The sequence below is a fragment of the Grampus griseus genome (assembly GCF_964374135.1).
Source record: "Grampus griseus genome assembly, chromosome: 4".
In the NCBI taxonomy this organism is placed as follows: domain Eukaryota; kingdom Metazoa; phylum Chordata; class Mammalia; order Artiodactyla; family Delphinidae; genus Grampus; species Grampus griseus.
Genome location: NC_138997.1, coordinates 41313001 through 41331145, shown reverse-complemented (window position 1 = coordinate 41331145; position 18145 = coordinate 41313001). Strand labels below are relative to the sequence as shown.

At 42.6% G+C, this 18145-nt stretch overlaps 1 protein-coding gene across 2 annotated transcripts in view; it reads right to left on the bottom strand.

The window, feature by feature from the left end:
• RASGEF1B (RasGEF domain family member 1B) overlaps positions 1-14544 on the bottom strand; it is a 34762-nt gene extending 20218 nt beyond the window's left edge. Inside the window, exons 1-4 of one of the 2 annotated variants that reach the window (XM_082653496.1) lie at positions 14435-14544; positions 13738-13786; positions 2054-2236; positions 241-363 (exon numbers count right to left, since the gene is read on the bottom strand). In XM_082653496.1, the coding sequence (XP_082509622.1) occupies positions 241-363; positions 2054-2230 (300 nt within the window). In that variant the 5' untranslated portion in view covers positions 2231-2236; positions 13738-13786; positions 14435-14544. The remainder of the gene's footprint in view (positions 1-240; positions 364-2053; positions 2237-13737; positions 13787-14434) is intronic. The other variant, XM_082653495.1, reaches the window with a different exon arrangement.
• Positions 14545-18145: the final 3601 nt, after the last annotated feature.

The following is an 18145-nucleotide window of genomic DNA, read 5'->3' as shown; positions in this document are numbered from 1 at the left end:
TCCCAAGTCAATGTCAAGTGCTACCAACTTAAGGCAGGACGGAGGGATCTTCCATGGCACTAGATTTATATTTGTTCTTTATACCTTTCCAATTCCCTCTGCGTAGCCATGATACCATTTATGGACCTCAGCCTGGGGAGAAGCTATGGTTACTTAAGGAAACCAACTTCACAAAATCTAAGCCATAAAGCTACCAAACTTAATGGAAAAAAACGTTAAGTTCAAATAAGGTATCATTACCTTATCACCACTAGGATCACTTAGTCTCTGGTGCTCAACACATAAGTGGCAAACTTTGGCCATTAGCTCATACGGATGCATAAATAACCGAGAACTCAGTAGGAAGGTAAATATGTACGTTCTCTGTGGCAAGAGAAAAAAAAGTCATCATGGTTATATTCTCTCTGAAACTAGTATCTTTCCTATATATTATACATCATATAGCACTAAGTTCTCTTTAGCAAAGTTAAAATGCTACAGTTTCAAAAGTGATGCTTACTAGTAGTAAAACAACCTAAGATGGATTTCTCCTTTACTTTGTGATATATATTTTCCCTTAAACCATACTAAAAATAACAGAAGTACAGGGTAAGTTTAGCTACTAAATTATTCACAGTACAGTTTTACATCCATCCTCTGGGAGCCAGGATACCAGGACATATAACTCAGTCTAGTAAAGAAGAATGAAATTCAGCCCAGGGAGATCAATCTAACTTAAATATACCACCCGTACAGATTCTTGTTCTGTGTCCAAATATTATGGTAACTCAATGAAAACCAAAAAACTCACCCAACCCACATCAGCTCAAGAAATCTCCAGTGGGTCCAGTATGACACACTGGAGCATTTGTGTGCTTGTGTCAGAACATTCAAAGACAGACTTTCAAGTAATCTATTTACTTGCTCAAAGGCTAAGCAATTTGATAAAACATAATATCACACGATATACTTTTCTTTAACCACAATGTCTCCCCAGAAGCCAGTAATGAAGTAAAGCTTATTTGTTATAATACTTTCATACTCCCAATAAGAAGAAAAATTCCATGGGTTCTTCTCCCCCTTCAGTGCCTTTTGTAGCTCATAAACACTTACAGGGCTGAACAAGGGATGCCTTTTACTTTTGATTAGAAGTTTTCCCTGTGTGGCAACATATTTGAAAATGCTACGTAACAAACCTCACACACACAGAGATAACTCAGTAAGAAACATTATGGTGAACTACAGTGGCAAGCACAAACTATGGTGAACTACAGTGGCAAGCACACCAAGGTCATTATTACATTTATAAAAACATTCGAATCTAGCGCCTGGATATTTCCATGAAATCTTTATCAACAAGCAGCTGTTGCATAACAGGGGCAGCCGTAGCACAAGGGAAGGGGGAAGAAACATCACGTGCCCCAGAAATAGAAAACCTGGGTTTGAATGTTGATGCTGGGAGTGAGACCATGTGCAAATTCCTCAACATTCTGAATTTCCATTTCTTCCTCTCTAACCTCTTGGAATTGCTGTAAAGACTGAGAAAATGTAAACGAATTCCTTAAATTAGAAAGGATTATCCATACAAATGTCAGTTATCAAAGTAAAACATAAACAAGTGAGTCTGTCATCTGATGTCGAATCTATAAAGAATTGCATCTTGAATGTAACTCTTGTTCTCTTTTCTGTGAAGTTTCCCTGTGTAACTTCACTTTTCTCAGCATAGTTTTGGAAAACAAAAAGGCGCTAACCATTCTAGGAGCATCTAATGTTCTCTGGCATTTCTATTTAAGGACCAGGGTATGTGCATGAGTCAAACCTTACAGGTATTTCATTTAGATGGTCTCTGACTGACTACAATGTGATACCAACCCTGAAAGGAAAACTGATACACAGACATATCATAACCAGGTTCAATCTGATCTCAAAGCCCTCAATAATCAATATGCAATTTCTTATTAGAAAAATTCTTAGTAACCCAGATAGAATTCTGCAGCATCTAGGGTCCCTGTCTATTCTATTGTAAATTCTGCTGGATACCAAGGACGTGTTGCAGGGGCACATGGATACCTACATCCGGATAGTAATCCACATTAGGTACTAAGTGCTGGATGAGTGCTTCCAGAGATCCGGAGAGGAGGTTGTTGTCATGGTAATACAACCCTCCACAGCTGTCCTCCGCAGACTGATAGAGGTTTCGGTTGTAACCGCTGCTGTCAAACATTGCTGAAAAGGGAGGAGTTTGAGGCATGCTTTCCTAAAATGAATAAAAAAGGAAAAAAGTGTCAGTAATATGCAAAAGAAAAGTAAACTTTAATAGGCATTAGGCTTTCATAATAACGAGGAAACAGGCAATTTTTAAAATAGGTTAGGTTCTGATACAATCTGAGAACCCATCAAGAAGCAAATTGCTCTTTGGATAACACATGCATGTATATTTTTGAGTACCGATGTCATCCAATAAAATACCATAAAACACTTGGATCAAAGGCTCCAATCTGGACTTAAATTCAAGTCTCTGGCTGCCGTGTTTAGATATCATTCCTTCACATTCGGTTATGAAGTCAGGGAGGGGAAGTGAGCTTTAAATTGCTTTAATCCCCTGAATCAAGTATTATCCTAAGGTGGAGATGTGTAGGCCTTGAAAGTTGGATGGGAAGAATTACATAACACTTAAGAAATAAATACCAGACTAGCATTGGGCATATGAGGAGATAACCAAAACAGAAGTTGAAAAAATGAAATTGTAAAAGAGGCCTAGAAGTAAAGTATATGTGTGTGTGTGTGTGTGTGTGTGTGTGTGTGTGTGTGTGTATTTATAGACGCACGCGTATATCAAGAGATTTAATGCTGACTCCCCAGTTTTCACTGGAAGATCGGATGCTATTGATTTTCACCTCCTTTGTGTCAAATTCTTTTGGGGTGCAGAGCTCTATAAAGCCTCAGTTCTCAGTAAACACACAGCCTGAGCAAACACCTGATTTGGGGAGCACTGCCTTCATCCGTGTGCTCTGCAACTCACAAAGCCCTTGTCAGAGGATGCCTGGTAGAGGCCAAAGGCTATTAAGTTATTACTTGGATTCCTAGGGACAGAGTTCCCAGCCCCAAAAACAGACTCCAGTTCTGGCAGCATGTCTGGACAATGGAGGCAATTCAGGAGCTGCAGAGAGTGAGGGCTTCAGAGGCAAACGATGAGGGGAAGCCAAACTCCAGGGCTTGGACTGACAGGGACAGGGTGTGCAGAGGCTGCAGGAGGACACAACCTGGGCTAATCCCTCTTTTCAAGATGCTGAAAGATATCTGTATCCGAAAGGGGGAGGGGCGTGGGGCCTGTCTGAGGAGGCACATCCATTACTCCAAGTGCATCTGTTCTGGTTCCCACTAATGGGGGCCACAGCATCACAATGTGTGCGCATGCCTGGGCAGGGGGTGGCCAGGGGTGGGGTGCTGGGAAAAAACGTCCATTATAAGGTGACTTGGCAGGTGAAAGTGGCATTTAGGGAAAGAAGCATCAGGAAAGAGAAATAGAAAAAAAAAAAAAGCTTCAGTATTTTGTGCTCTGTCCCATCCACAAACCAATGCTGAGGGAGAACATAAAAGGATCCAGCACAGAGAAGGAAAGACAAACATCATATGATATCACTTATATGTGGAATCTTAAAAAAATTATACAAATGAGTTTATTTACAAAACAGAAACAGACTCACAGACATAGAAAACAAAGCTTCGGGTTTACCAACAGGGAAAGCAGCAGCGGAGGCGGGGGCGATAAATTAGGAATTTGGGGTTAACAGATACACACTACTATATATAAAATAGATAAATAACAAGGACCTGCTCTATAGCACAGGGAATTATATACAATATTTTCTAATAACCTATAATGGAAAAGAATCCAAAGAAGAATACATATATGTATAACTGAAACATTTTGCTGTACACCTGAAACTAACACAATATTGTAAACCAACTATACTTCAAAAAATAGCTACAAGTGGGAAGAAAGTGAGGACTGAGAATCACTCTGTCTGGGGAGACTTGTCACTACCAGAGTCGTCATTGCCATCCCTCTCGCTTGGGCAGGACATGGTCATAATGGCCAAAGGAGCAGGAACTGAGGATGTAAATGTTAACACAAATGCTCCCCACTTAGTTGGTAAGACCTCACACATAGGAATCACGGTTAGATGAAGAACTCAATGTTAACATTTTATAAGGCAACGGACAAAGTATGTTTCTGTCCTCTTCAAATTGCCAGTTTTCTATGAGTATGTTTCATGTGCAATATCATCTTTGCAAATGGGTTGTCCCTGGTGGGAAGAAAAACAAGAGCCTGTCTACCTTTGCCCTGAGAAACTCAAAATGTCCTTAAACTGGGACACCAGGACCTGAGATGAGAAACATCTGAAAGTTACTTCTTCCAGCCTGGAAGGAACCTTCCCTCTCTGGATGTGGCTTTCCTGCCTCTGGCTTAAAAAAAGCTTTAGATGGTTAAAACCACACAATATCCTTGGTATCCAGGATGACAAGTGGAACTCACTCTATCCATGCCCTTGAAGTTGTTTTTCTTTTTTTTTTTCTGCCAAGAACCATGAATTTTCCTTGATTTCTCCACTTACTCAGTACTACCGAAACCGTCCTAATATTAAGTGCTTTGGGGAGAAGGTTGGCCAGGATTTGGGAATTTCAGAAAAATCAGAAAATGTTAAAAGTTCAAAAGGACCATAGAAATCAAATGGTCCAAGATGGAAAATAGATTTCATTTCACTTCCTAACGGCAATCAATCCAAAGTGGTTGCCGAAAGGCCGGATGAAGAGTGAGGATTCAAAGCCTGTAACTGGGTGGGGAATGTGTGCTAAGGGATTAGCAATGACCACAAAACAGTCACAGAAGCCAAGGCCCAAGCGTCATGACAATCAGGTCCACTCTCCTCTGTCCATCAGTTTGCAAACTGAGACCTTGGGCGGTGAGGTGAAGTGGCCAGGCTAGGACCACACAGCCACGTGGCTACAGCACCACGTGAGCCCCACGGCACTCCTCTGAATCTTGCACCCCTGCTGCCTTTGGTAGATTGACAGGAAGCACCAGCCACAAAATAGTCACAAGTCGGGCTTCCCTGGTGGCGCAGTGGTTGAGAGTCCGCCTGCCAATGCAGGGGACGTGGGATCGTGCCCCGGTCCGGGAAGATCCCACGTGCCGCGGAGCGGCTGGGCCCGTGAGCCATGGCTGCTGAGCCTGCGCGTCCGGAGCCTGTGCTCCGCAATGGGAGAGGCCACAACAGTGAGAGGCCCGCGAACCGCAAAAAAAAATAGTCACAAGTCACTCAGAGTTCCCTTTCAAAGGATCGGCACCAAAAGCCACCAAATATTTGTACTTGTAATTATTTACTCCCATAAAGTGGACAAGGACCCAGATTTAATGAAGCCCTAATCTAGGGCTTAAGAGCTGTGAAAACTTTGGAAAGTCACTTACTCAGCCCCTGCCCCTAGGTATGTTTTTCATCTGGAAAATTATTTCCAATTTTGCTCACTCCTTCCGAAATTCTAGATGATAACAAAACTACCAATTTTCTTTATAGCGAAGTTAGAGCATTTTTAGAGCAATGGCAAAAGGTCTTTGTATTGTTCCTTGGAAATGTGTCACAGGATTTCTTCGAGGAGGCACAAAATATCAACAACGACAAAAAACCCCCCCAACCAGGCACCAAAAGAAAATACTACAAATAGCAATGGACACCAAACCGAGATAAGTTAATTGAGGTTATAGTTTATTATACTTAAAAATCAAATTTAAGAAGAGAATCTATCATAGGTTGTTTTCTGCCTTCTAATTAGCGCAAAGTCTGTTGCCAATCAGCTGATTGACCACAAACGAACTTGACTGTTGAATTTGCGTAGAGCAACAACCAATGGCTGAGATTTAAGTCACTCCAAGAGACCCAGCCCCTTAGTTACATGCACAATGGTCCTATTTTCCCACCTTGCCATATACTGTCAACTCCTTAGGCCTCCACCTTCCTCAGTGTGCATCCTTATACTATGGGATCCTGTGTGCTGGAAAAGGTCTCCACAGTCCACAGCCCTTTACTTCTCTGATTCCTGCTCAAGGCCGCTCCCCTGAGAAATGCCTAGATGCACGGCGGGCAAGGCTCTGAGAATGTCAGCAGCTCCCGTCTGTGTAAGGTTTACTGCCCACAAATGCCTTTTTGGATATTATATCTACCTTGTTTGGCAGGGATCCTTACTCTGTTTGACTGCATAAGCACGGGTTCAGAAAAACTTCATTACTCAGCTGGGGTTACACATCGGATAAGGGACAAACAGGCAGGGTTTCAAACCTAGTCTTCAGATTCCAGGTTCAAAATTTATTACACTACATCATGTTATACTGCAAATGGTCTTCTTTGAACTTTTAATGTTTAACCATAAAATGAAAAGCCTGTCAGTCTGTCCCAAATTGCACGCTATTAGAAAAATTCACATGTTTTACACGTTCTGCATAAATCCTTGCCCCAAAGATGTACAAACGTCATTAATTACTCTTATTAAAAAGCAACACTATCAAAAAAAGTATTTAAGCTACTGACCTTTGCAATCAAAGCATAGTGCTATCTAGACAGACTTCAGAAATTCTAATATACACTTCTTCATATTTTATTTTCTTTGAAATTGGGATGCACATAAATAGTTAAGTGATAAGAAAACCTGTTTAACTGTCTTTTTTTAGCAATATATAAAATAAAAGAGCATCTTACAATGGATGACATTTTAGATTCAACGAAATACAGTAATACTTGCTTGTACGTACTTTACAGATTTCCAGTAAAAAAGATCTGATGAGACAAATGACCAAAAGAGAGATCATGGATCACGGTACATGTAACTAATTTCTGGACAATCCCTAGCAAGTGGTCAGTCTAACCATTTTCCAGAAAGATCAACTGCCTTGTGTAATAGACGCATTTGATAAACGAGGGGAAAGGTCAGCAGAATGGCACAGAGAGTACTGCTTGTGAAGTGGATTTTTAAGTGCCTAAGAAGATAAACATAGTAGATTTTTTTTCCTCTCAAGTACCTTTCTTCTTATTACCCACATCAAGAACCACTGTTTGTTCAGCATGACTCAAATTTGACATCCAAGACTTTAGTTCTACCTGCTTCAGTTCTGGAATGAAAGAAAGTGAAGTTCAGAATATTAAATATTGGCTTGGTTCTTGTTTAAGAAAACATATTCATAGAATATCCAAGTACTGCACATGAGAATCCAGAGAAGCATTTAGCCCCGGATGCTATTAACTCCAGGAACCATTTGCTAAAGCCTCCCTGGTGGAAGAAGGGCTAAGTGTAAGGCGGTTCCTACCCCACAGCTTCCATTTATTTTCTTTAATCTCAATGTAGCTCTGACTTCTTATCTGCAGCAAATCTTCTCTTTACAGCTCACAATTACTATTTTCTGTCTGTTGGGTTCTGTAAACTCTCAATTTACTCTTCTCTACCCTTTCCAACATAATCTCAACACCAACTTCTCCACTGTCTGCCATCCTTCTTTAGCACAAATTTTGCCCAACCCAATATACCTGCTATGGGGACCTGCTAATCAAAACTCTGGTTTAGGAAAAACTGACTATTTCCAAAATGAGAATATGTGACAGCATTAAGCACTGGCCTTAATTTGCTGTTAAGTCAAACTTCAAAGTAGCTAACTCCTTTGGAAAAAGTGAGATTTATATGAGACGCTTGAAAAAGCTGCTAACTCTATTCAAATCACTACCAGTAAGATAAGACAGAGGACAGGTTAATCTCACAAGCAATTCTCACCTTGCAAAATTTCATTTGTAAGCCAGTTGCTGGAAACTCAGAATATATTGTTTGGCCAGTAGCTCTTAACTTTTTAGGAAAAGATCACAACTTCTCCACACACTGCCCCCAGAGAAATCGACCAACAGGTTTGTATATACTTTCAGGGAGTTCAGACTCCAGATTAGGAAGCACATGTGCTGGCCTGTACAGAACCTGCATCGTATTTATCTACTTCCTCAAAGAAAGAGAACATAGTGGTTCTGAAGGGAACCTTGTTTTAACACATTGAAGACTGGCTCCTTAGAAATCAACCAATACATGTAAATATTTTCTAGTAGTACTGATCCAATGGCGTTAAAGAGAATGAAAAAGACACTTCTTTCGGTTTGCATAGAGATATTTAAATAGCTCCCCCACACACACATTGAGGGAGCACTTTGGGATAAGGGGGAGGCAATGAGACAATGGGAAACAGATTTTGGTTTTAAAAACAATGACCCAGGGCTTCCCTGGTGGCGCAGTGGTTGAGAGTCCACCTGCTGATGCAGGGGACACGGGTTCGTGCTCCAGTCCAGGAAGATCCCACATGCAGCGGAGCGGCTGGGCCCGTGAGCCATGACTGCTGAGCCTGCGCGTCGGGAGCCTGTGCTCCGCAGCAGGAGAGGCCACAACAGTGAGAGGCCCGCGTACTGTTAAAAAAAAACCCCAAAAACAAACAAACAAAAAAACAATGACCCAGGCTAAAAGAAAGCTCTGAGCTGCCAAAATTAGCATACAGATTACAGGTTCTTCTGGAAAACTTCCCAAGAGGAAGTAAAAGATATCCAACCCACATATACAAGATGAATGTTCTTTCTTATATTTAACTTGGGAAGCTGAAAAGTTGGTTGACAGACAAGATATCTTACCGGGGCAGCTAATTCAGTCACAAAGATATATCATGTCCTTCCAAGGACCCTGCAAAAGTTCAGCATGACATTGATCCAGCAGCAAGGAAGCAAGCTCTAGGTGATTTAAGGGATGAATGGATTTGAAAGGCATGCCTAATGGTTTCAAACCAACTAAAGCACCAGATGAAAAGCTGCCTTTTTTGAAACAACAGACTGTGTTTGAATTAGTGACTGCTTTAGCACAAGGTTATTTACGAGGAGGCAGGTGCATCAGTCTAAGGTGGTTTCAGGTGACAATTCCAATTGGAAGAGGGCCAGGAAAAGATGGGTGTGGGAACTAAATCAAAAGCCATCCTTCAACAACTGCTTTAGGTGTTTGGTAAATCTCTGCCAGGATGTCAAGTCAGCATTTCCTTTACACTCAGGAGAATGAGATAGCAAAGGTAGGAGTCCAAGATAAAAAAGGTTTATTTCAGCCCCTATTTCATCACAGAGCACCTCAGTGAAATATTTAATAAATCCAATGCCTTTATATTGATTGCTATCCTTTCGCTTCTGTTCAAATGCTGGGCATGTGTCCAAACGAGGTAGAGGAAGCCCTCCCTATCACAGTTGAACTTTGAAAGCATATTTGTTTAGGGAGGAGAGGCTTAATTTAAGATCCGGCAATGACTGGTTCCCAAATTCCCATCTAAATTCCAAAGGAACTTTGCACTTTGGTGAGATGCAGCCTCTTCCTTTTTTCATTTAAGGCTCCAGAGATCGGAATGAGAAAGAGTTCACATATTTCAACTTTACTCCAGCTGGGATCTCAAGTACTTTTAGCCTCCTTTTGGCACGGCTGGATCTCAGAATACAAGTGCTGACTGTACGCTCAGAGAGTGTTTCTCTAACTATGGATTCAAGTTAGGGGAAAGTAAAAGTCAAGTCTCCCACACTGTATAAAACATGCTTATTTTGAGCTTGAAAAAAGTCTCAAAGATTATCTTCTCATTTCTTTCTAGCAGCATCTCTGGACACTAGAAATGCTACACCTCTGCTAACCTCCTTGAAAAAAGAGGTATTGTGTTGAGATTACAAACAAAACAGAGTAGACGACTCAGAATCAACTCACTTCTTTGGCATGTGAACAAAAAGTAAGTAACTCCCAGATAAGTACATTCTTTGGAACTGAGCCTCAAATGCTTTGTAGATTTCATGGTCAAGGGGAAATAATCAGTATTTTTGAGGAAAGAAGGTCCTATTTCTCTCTACAATGATGGAATGGTGGTATTTCCTGATTTATTATAGGATTCCACATTAAAAAATGAATGTGCATTTTGCTTGATTTGTCCTAGATGCTACTTAAATTTTTCTTCATTAATTCCTAATTAATGGAGGAAAGGGATTCTGACTCAAATAATTACCATCTTTGGTTTCCCTGAAAGAAAAACAAGGTTAAAATTTGTCATCTTTTGTCTTGGGTATATCTTGTCAGCAGTTTATTAAGACACAAAACAACAATTCAGTACGTGGCAACTACAAGTGGGCCTGGAGAATCATTTAAAACTTTTCTATGAGATAAATCTTTACTAATTTTTTTTTGTAGGAACTGATCACAGCGCATGTTGACATTCTTCCTGCAATGTTTTTAATCTACAACTGCCATGCAGTTCCTGAGCTTAACAGTAGATGGCTCCACGTGCCTTGTCTTTGAAAGGATTAGTGCTTTCTAGCAGTAACAGTAGGTGCTGGTTTAAAAAATTCAAAGGATAATTAGAGTTCTGGGGGAAAAATTTGAGAAATTGGTGTTTGGGATCGTGGAATATTATTGAACTTTGGAAAGTGGCATTGCTCATGATATACAGTTGAAAACATATAAAGCCAGTCTATGTCTGGGTGCCTGTCTTGGGTGCCTGTCTATGATGAGAATTAATTGTCATTTTCCCAGAGGAATAAAAGTGATCTTCTGGAAAATCAGAATCATCGTTATCTAATTAAGTGTTGTCAAAAAAGAACCTTCTGGAATATTGGAAATGTTCCTCTTCTGTCCAATACAGCAGCCATTCACCACACGTAGCTATTATCGAACACTTAAATGGGGCTACGGCAATTTTTGTTTGTTTAATTTAGTTAAACTTAAGTTCATATATCCCCAGGTGGCTATTTACTGAACAGCACGGGCCATTACCTTGAACAGCACAGATATAAGTAATTGAATCATTTATACACGATAGATCTCAAGCTAAATTATAGAATATCAAATGGGGAGCATCCTTTACTAAAAGGGTTTATGTTTCTAAACCCCGTTCACCTCAGCATACTTAGTGAGGACATTCAGTAAACAAGTAGAATTTTCTATTTACAATTTATTGTGGAACATGGTTACCGGGATAGTTTTATTTTTTTGGCTGCAAGTTCTTGAAAAATTACCCTTATCCCACACCCCCCTCCATTCTTCCCTTTTAGATAAATAGAAGGATACTAGCATTCTATAAAGTGCTTTCCTTTCTTACAAGACTAATTTGTACTTTCCCTGTGTTAAACTCATTTTCATACCAGGGCTTCCTAATAAAATTTGAATCAATTGAATGACTTCCAGATATAAATGTACCTTGACATGAAATAATAAACACACAAACCTAAGAAAAAATGATTGGTCAAAAGACTGGTTTTAAAATGACAAAATAGTAACACTGACTTAAAAAGTCCAAAAAATTTTCCTGACTCAACCTTCTTGAAAATAGCATTTTTAAATACACTTGTAGGAGAAAAACAAGAGCAAAAAACAGCTTAAGCAGATAATAAATCTCTACATAATTTTCACCAATAAGAAGAAATTTCACTCTCCTCTCTTCATTTCCACACACCAAGTAGCTGAACATCTAACTGCAGACCATTCTTCAGCCTTCATTGTTCCACAGCTAATAAAGGGTGCAAATGAACGAGGTGATAGTACAGCAAGATAAATCAGTTAACACAGAGCTAAAAGAGACTCACAAATCATCTAGTTCAACACCTTGTCAATTTCACAGATCCTGCAGGTATAGGGAGAAAGTAAGTGACTTGTTAGGGCCCCAGATTGATTAGAACCCTAGGCTCTATTCCCAAGGCAGAAATCTGCCCACAGCGCTAGGCTACATCTGTCATCCTAGGATAATCAAGGGTTGCACAAATCTAATTTTTATAGATTTAACTGGAAAACCAAAAAGGACAACTAAAGGGGGGGTAACACCTGTATTCAACCACTAAAGACAAAATTCCCATCAATCTTAAGCAGTATTTTCAACAGTACAATTTGTCTCTTTAAGACCTTACAAGATGTTATAATGGTTGTTCCATTTATTATTTGTGGCACCAGAATCAAGATTCTAAGTCCCTGCTTCAGGGATTCCAGATTCTTCTCCCAAGTAAGGGAGGATACCCTAATTTTCTCATCTCCTGTCCAAGCAGGTACTCTCTTTGGGGTCATCCAAATGCTCCTCCGAAGTCTAATTCTTCCAGGCCACCTCTGGAGATTGATCCCACCACTTCCGGTGCCATATTAGGTAACTTACCAACATAAACAGTCACCTAGTTTTGCCCCTTCAATTTTCTTACTTTTTCCTAGATAGGTGTTATTCAATTGATTTTTTTTTTTTTTGGTCTATTGTAGTTTATTGGCCAGTAGTTAGACTGTAAGAATGTAATGTTAGTAATAATATAAGAAATGTGAATGATTATGATAAATAATAAAAATTTAAAATATTTAACAATATATGCCTAAGAATAACTTAAATTAAAAAAACAATAAATATAAATAGTTTATGGTGATTTTCGGTTCCAAAAGACAGAACGATCTCAGGAATCAGATTAAATGTCTAATGGAGCATATAAAATGGAGCAAGACTGAAAATGCACCAGGGGAGAAATCAATTCGAAGAATTTAACACTCCATTAGACCACTGAAAAGTACTACACTTAGTAGCCAGAAATATTGCCACCTCTAGGAAGACAAAGGATTGACCCACATGTCGTGGAAGAATGCCAACAAGACACTTGCTAATCAGTAGCCGATCTTCTCCACTTCTCCAGAAAACCTGCTTGAAAGGCGTAACAGAGCAGCGCTTGTGAACCCTGACTTCTGTCAAGTGCCCTAGGTCCTCCTTGGCCCAACAATTGCCCCCCCCCATAAACTAACCATTAATGATAGGACCTAACAAGCTGCCACACTTTTTAATCTGCTATGAAAATCTTGACAGCCAAGAATTTTTCTTTCATTTTAGAAGTCAATTCTACATTTGCTCTAAACCTCACCTGACTAGTTGTTTTCCTTCCAAATCTCCAATCAGGCATATACTCTGGTTAACTGTAACCTCCTTGTTTCTTAGCACAGGCTTATCACCATGGTCCATGTTTTAAACTAAGACACAGCTATCACATGCCAAGCTCTAGCTACTGTTTTCGGGAGGAAAGAAAAATTATTCACCCCATCTGAGTCTGACTGTACCAGGCATTATTCAAGAGTGCAAAACCCTGATCCCTGAACTCTTCCCTTTATGCACTCAGTTCAGAGACCCTCCCTCGGCCATTAGAGATCATCCAGGGCTAAATATAGATCTACGCACACCAGCGGTCCCTGGCCACCGTCACATGGTGCTGCTGACGAACTCCTTGGAGACGCCTTCTGCCCAAACATACATACACAAATTTCTGTGCATATTCATCCATACACACTATACCCACCGAATTCGTCGGCGAAGACGGACACATCTACATTCAGAAGAGAAAGTGGCTCCCTAGAGCTCCCCTCCTGCGGTTTACTACACTTGTGCCGCCCTCCGCACTGTCAGAGGACCTAGCTACGCTGCTTTCGCCTGAGCTGCGCGGATCAGGTTGGGGTAAGGTGGGAATCAATACTCCAGTGGATCCCAGACAGACACACACACTTACACTCCAGCCCCCCTGTTCCGCCCTGTTCAGCTTGTACAGCACTGAAGTTGTTTCCACGGTTCCCCTAGAGAGAGGAGCCTCCCCCCGCTAGCGGAGGCTCCCAGGTACCCACAGTTCACGTTATTATCGCCCGGCCAGGTGACCCGAGACAACTCACCTGAGCTCAGGGCAACAGCAAGGCGACACGTTGTGTCCCAAGTTACCAGCTGAACGGAGAAAGGAAAGAATATCACCTCGTCAGTGGCGAGCACGTGACCTCTGTTCCCTTGTCTCTTCCTAAGAGTCAGACCTTAGATTATAAGGCTCCGTCACCAAAAATAAGCAGGACCCCCAACTGCCCACCCCCCACACACACACTCACGAAAACTAGCCAAGAAGTAGAAGGAAACAACCTAGCTGTGCACAGGAAGGGAAGAAAGGTTGAAGAAAGGATGAAAGCGACCAGAACTCAGACAAATCCTCAAAAACTGTACCAAGATCTCGAGACAGAAGGCCTGGCTGCGGGATCGGGGCGAGAAAAGCAAAGCAAAACCCAAGCCTGTCCCCGCCCGGGCCCCAGCACCTGCTGGCACCGTGTCCGCTCCCGGGGCGGCCCCAGACGCCCTCGGCGGCCTGGCGGGAGGACTCCCCACTTCCCCCGCTTTTGCGGGACGCTCTGCACCAGCAAGCGCTCGCTGACCAGAATCTCCCGCCGCCTCCAGGGGCACTGGCAGCCGGGGCGCAGTCAGAGATCAGACTGCTCCGCGCGCAGCTCCCGGGCCGCCAGGGAGAGCGCAGCGCGCAGCAGGGTGGCGCGTTCCCGCTGCCGGGCTCCGGTTTCTCCCGTGAGAACTGCTGACCAGGGAACAACCCACCGGCAGATGGACCCGGGGTCCTCGGCTTCCCAGCTGTTTTCCGCGTGCCCACCAACGCAACCAAAGTGGAGGAAGCAAAAGAGCGCAAAAAATTCCGCCCAACCAGTCGGGTGCCTTGTTTATACTGAAACTACTGCCACCGCCGCCGCCGCCGCCGCCACCGCCGCGCACACCCCCTTCTCTTCGAGTGCCCGCCCCCGCCGCCAGCCCCGCCCCCCGCCGGCCCCCGCAGACCAATCACGGCGCAGCTCACCGCCCACTCTGCCACCGCCCCCGGCGCCCGCGGCCAGCCCACGCTTCCCCGGGGGCCCGGGACTCCAGTGGCGCGGCTACCGGTTGTCCTCCCACGCTGCGGAGGCCGGCGGAGCCCGGCGCAGGCGTGTTTAACTACGCTGGTTCGGCTCGCTCGGACTGCGTGCGTTCCCTCCTGAGGGCACCTGCCGGGGGCTGTTTGTGCAGTCATGTGTATGCCTGTGTGTGTTCGTTTACCTGTGTGCTACCTGTAAATACCGGCCCGACCTGTTATACAGTATCTATTAACATAATTATGAGCTAGAGGTTACTGTCCCTCTAATTTTCAGAAGAGAGCTGAGGGAAACCACAAGAACATTCGCTCAGCAAATATTTACAGAAAGCCTGAGTGCTAGGCTTTGTGCCAAACGCTGGGGGCACACTCCAGGCTGGTCCCTGCCATTAGGAAGCCTTACAGTTAAGTGATGGACAAACGTTAAGCAAATGGTCACCCAAACAAAATGTAAAATTGTGGCTGTTACAAGTTCCACAAAGAAAGGAAAACTGCTGTGAAATATGTTTCTGGAGGCAAAGAGGGGAGGTCTGACCTCAGTAAAGGCTGTGCTGTCATGGTAACCGCATGCTCTATCATTGGATACTTGATAACTATTTCAGGAAAAACGGTAAAACTATTTTTCTAATAAAAATTTGTACGAATAAGAAGAGGCTGGGGACTTCCCTGGTGGCGCAGTGGTTGAAAGCCCTCCTGCCGATGCAGGGGACACGGGTTCGTGCCCCGGTCCGGGAAGATCCCACATGCCGCGGAGCGGCTGGGCCCTGAGCCATGACCGCTGAGCCTGCGCGTCTGGAGCCTGTGCTCCGCAACGGGAGAGGCCACAGCAGTGAGAGGCCCTCATACCGCAAAAAAAAAAAAAAAAAAAGAGGCTGGAGGGAAGAAACGATGAAAACAAATAAGGGAAGGAAGAGACGCAAGGAAAGAACAAAATCTTAAATCATCAGGAGCCTCTCTTGCCTGCCATGTGACCTTGAGTAAGTAAAGTAGCTTTTCTGAGCTTCAGTTTTCCCATGTGTAAAACAACACTCTTCATACCTATCCTATAGGGCTATAATTAGGATTACTGAGATAGAGGAACTCTTTTTGTCCCTGCTCCAGCTTCCCTCCCGCCTCCTCCTTGCTGGGTTGGAAACAGCATGAAGTTCACCTTGCCTATTAGCTGATTCCTCCCCTTATTTCCTTCATCTGTACCTCCTCTCACTTCTCTTTGCCTAATTATACTCCCTCCTTCTCTTCTGTAAATGAGTCTCCTGTGACTCCGTTGTCTACTCTCACCTATCTGAGCTTCTCTGCAGTTTGAAGAAGGAGCCCTAAGACCAAGAAGGCTTGGCGGGTCCAGCTGTTCAGAGTAAAGCACCAAGGCTTGGGTGGCCCAGCCCAGCCCAGCTGTTGTGGTTGTGCTGGTTGGCTAGTCTTTCAAGCTCAGTTTTCCACCCTGGTTCTGCAACAAACAAGCCGTATGAGGTTGGGCAAGTCATTGACAATCTTGAGGTTCCTGGTCCTGTAGCAATAAATTAAGACTTGGACTAAATCATGATTTCTTAATGGAAATATTTGACATATCCTTTGTAACCTCCGGTTACACACCAGCCCAGATTTTGCCCAGTTTTACATTCTGAAGTTATTTTTCCCACCAAAACAAAAGATGTTTATTTATTTCTCAAAAATATAAAATGGATACCATGAGACTGTTCATTCAATGCTTTACCAAACCACATTCCTGCTCCGCATTCTGGCCGATCCCCCAGGACCCCTTCCATCTCCCTATATGAGAGATAATATATACGGAGACAGCTCCAGAGTTAGGTGGCTCAAACCCTAACTCTGTCTCTATAACTTAGCCAGCGATCAAACCTTAGAAAACACATGGACAGATTCTGGGCCCCCATTTACTCATCTGAGAAACAGCAGTTGTGGTTTAGAAAAGCAAATTCTTCACAGAAGAAGATTAAAAGAGATAATACACAAAATGAGTTTGGAACAGTGTCCCTTAGAGAAGCCTTCCCTGACCTTCCTACTTAACAACTGCAATCTCATCATCCCCACTCCATCTCGTCATTCCCTTCCCTGCTGTGTTGTTTCCTCCATAGGCCTTATACCACCATTTAACATACTCTCTATTTTACTGATCATTCCCTCCCTCTCCTCACTGGAATATAAGCTCCAGAAGAGCCGGGTCTGTTGTTGTCATTGTAGTTGTTGTCTTCCTGCTGTATTTTCAACGTCTAGAACGGTGTCTTACACACAATAAACATTCAATATAAGTACGTGTTAGTTGGATTACTTAATTAATTAATGCCTAGCACATGGTAAGCACTCAGTAAATAATAGCTGTTATGACTATGTATTAAGTATTCTCTATCATGAAAATATATTCTGTCCATTCTTTACTTGTCATAGTTTCTTTCTGGTCTTTTGACTCCATTGGCTCAACGCTTGTCTCTGTAAATCTTGGTAAGCTCAGTAATACTGGTCAAATTGATGCAAATAAACCCCTGCTGAGTAAGACCTCACTCCAGTAACAAAAATAGCCACTTGTATTGAGCTTCTGCTATGTGGCCGGCTTTGTGCTGAACATTATTTTTCTTCTCCTTTCCTCTTGGACCTGAGGTTCACAAAATTAGAACAATTGTCATGACTGATCCATGTTCTTCCTTTTATTTCACTTTCTTTCATTTCCCATCTAAGATCCTTTTCACCACCCCAAAGGCACTTACTCCTTCACACTATTTAGTGTGAGTTTTTCGATCCACCTTTCATGAACAATGGCGTATTGTTTTATGTGAGCACAAGAGTATACTTATCTAAATGTTATTGTGCAATCTGTCTCATTCTGTTTCTCACTGTTTTCTCTCCAACTTTTGATTTTGATCATCCACCCATGTTGACATATATTGATGTTGTTCTCTCCGTTTACTCACTGTTGAGTATTTCACCATATTTGTGTTACGGTTTTTGCTTACATGTTCTTTCATCCTCACTAAAACTCTGAGATATAGGTACTGTTTTCTCCATTTCTGAGATAAGGGAATAAGGCTTAGGAAGGTAAATAACTGCCAAGGCCATTCAGCTGGAGAAGCCATGAATTAAACCCATATCTCTCTGATTCCAATGTTCCCATCTTCTCACTCTACAAAATGGATTTAATTACTGTAAGATTTTTGAAATAATGTCTGAAAAATATCCTCTACCTCTTGGTCATTTTATATGTCCAAGATATTGCTGTTAAAACTAGTAGATATGTGTATTTAAATTAAACCAGAGTTGGACTTCCCTGGTGGCGCAGTGGTTGAGAGTCCGCCTGCCGATGCAGGGGACATGGGTTCGTGCTCCGGTCCGGGAGGATCCCACATGCCATGGAGCGGCTGGGCCCGTGAGCCATGGCCGCTGAGCCTGCGCGTCCG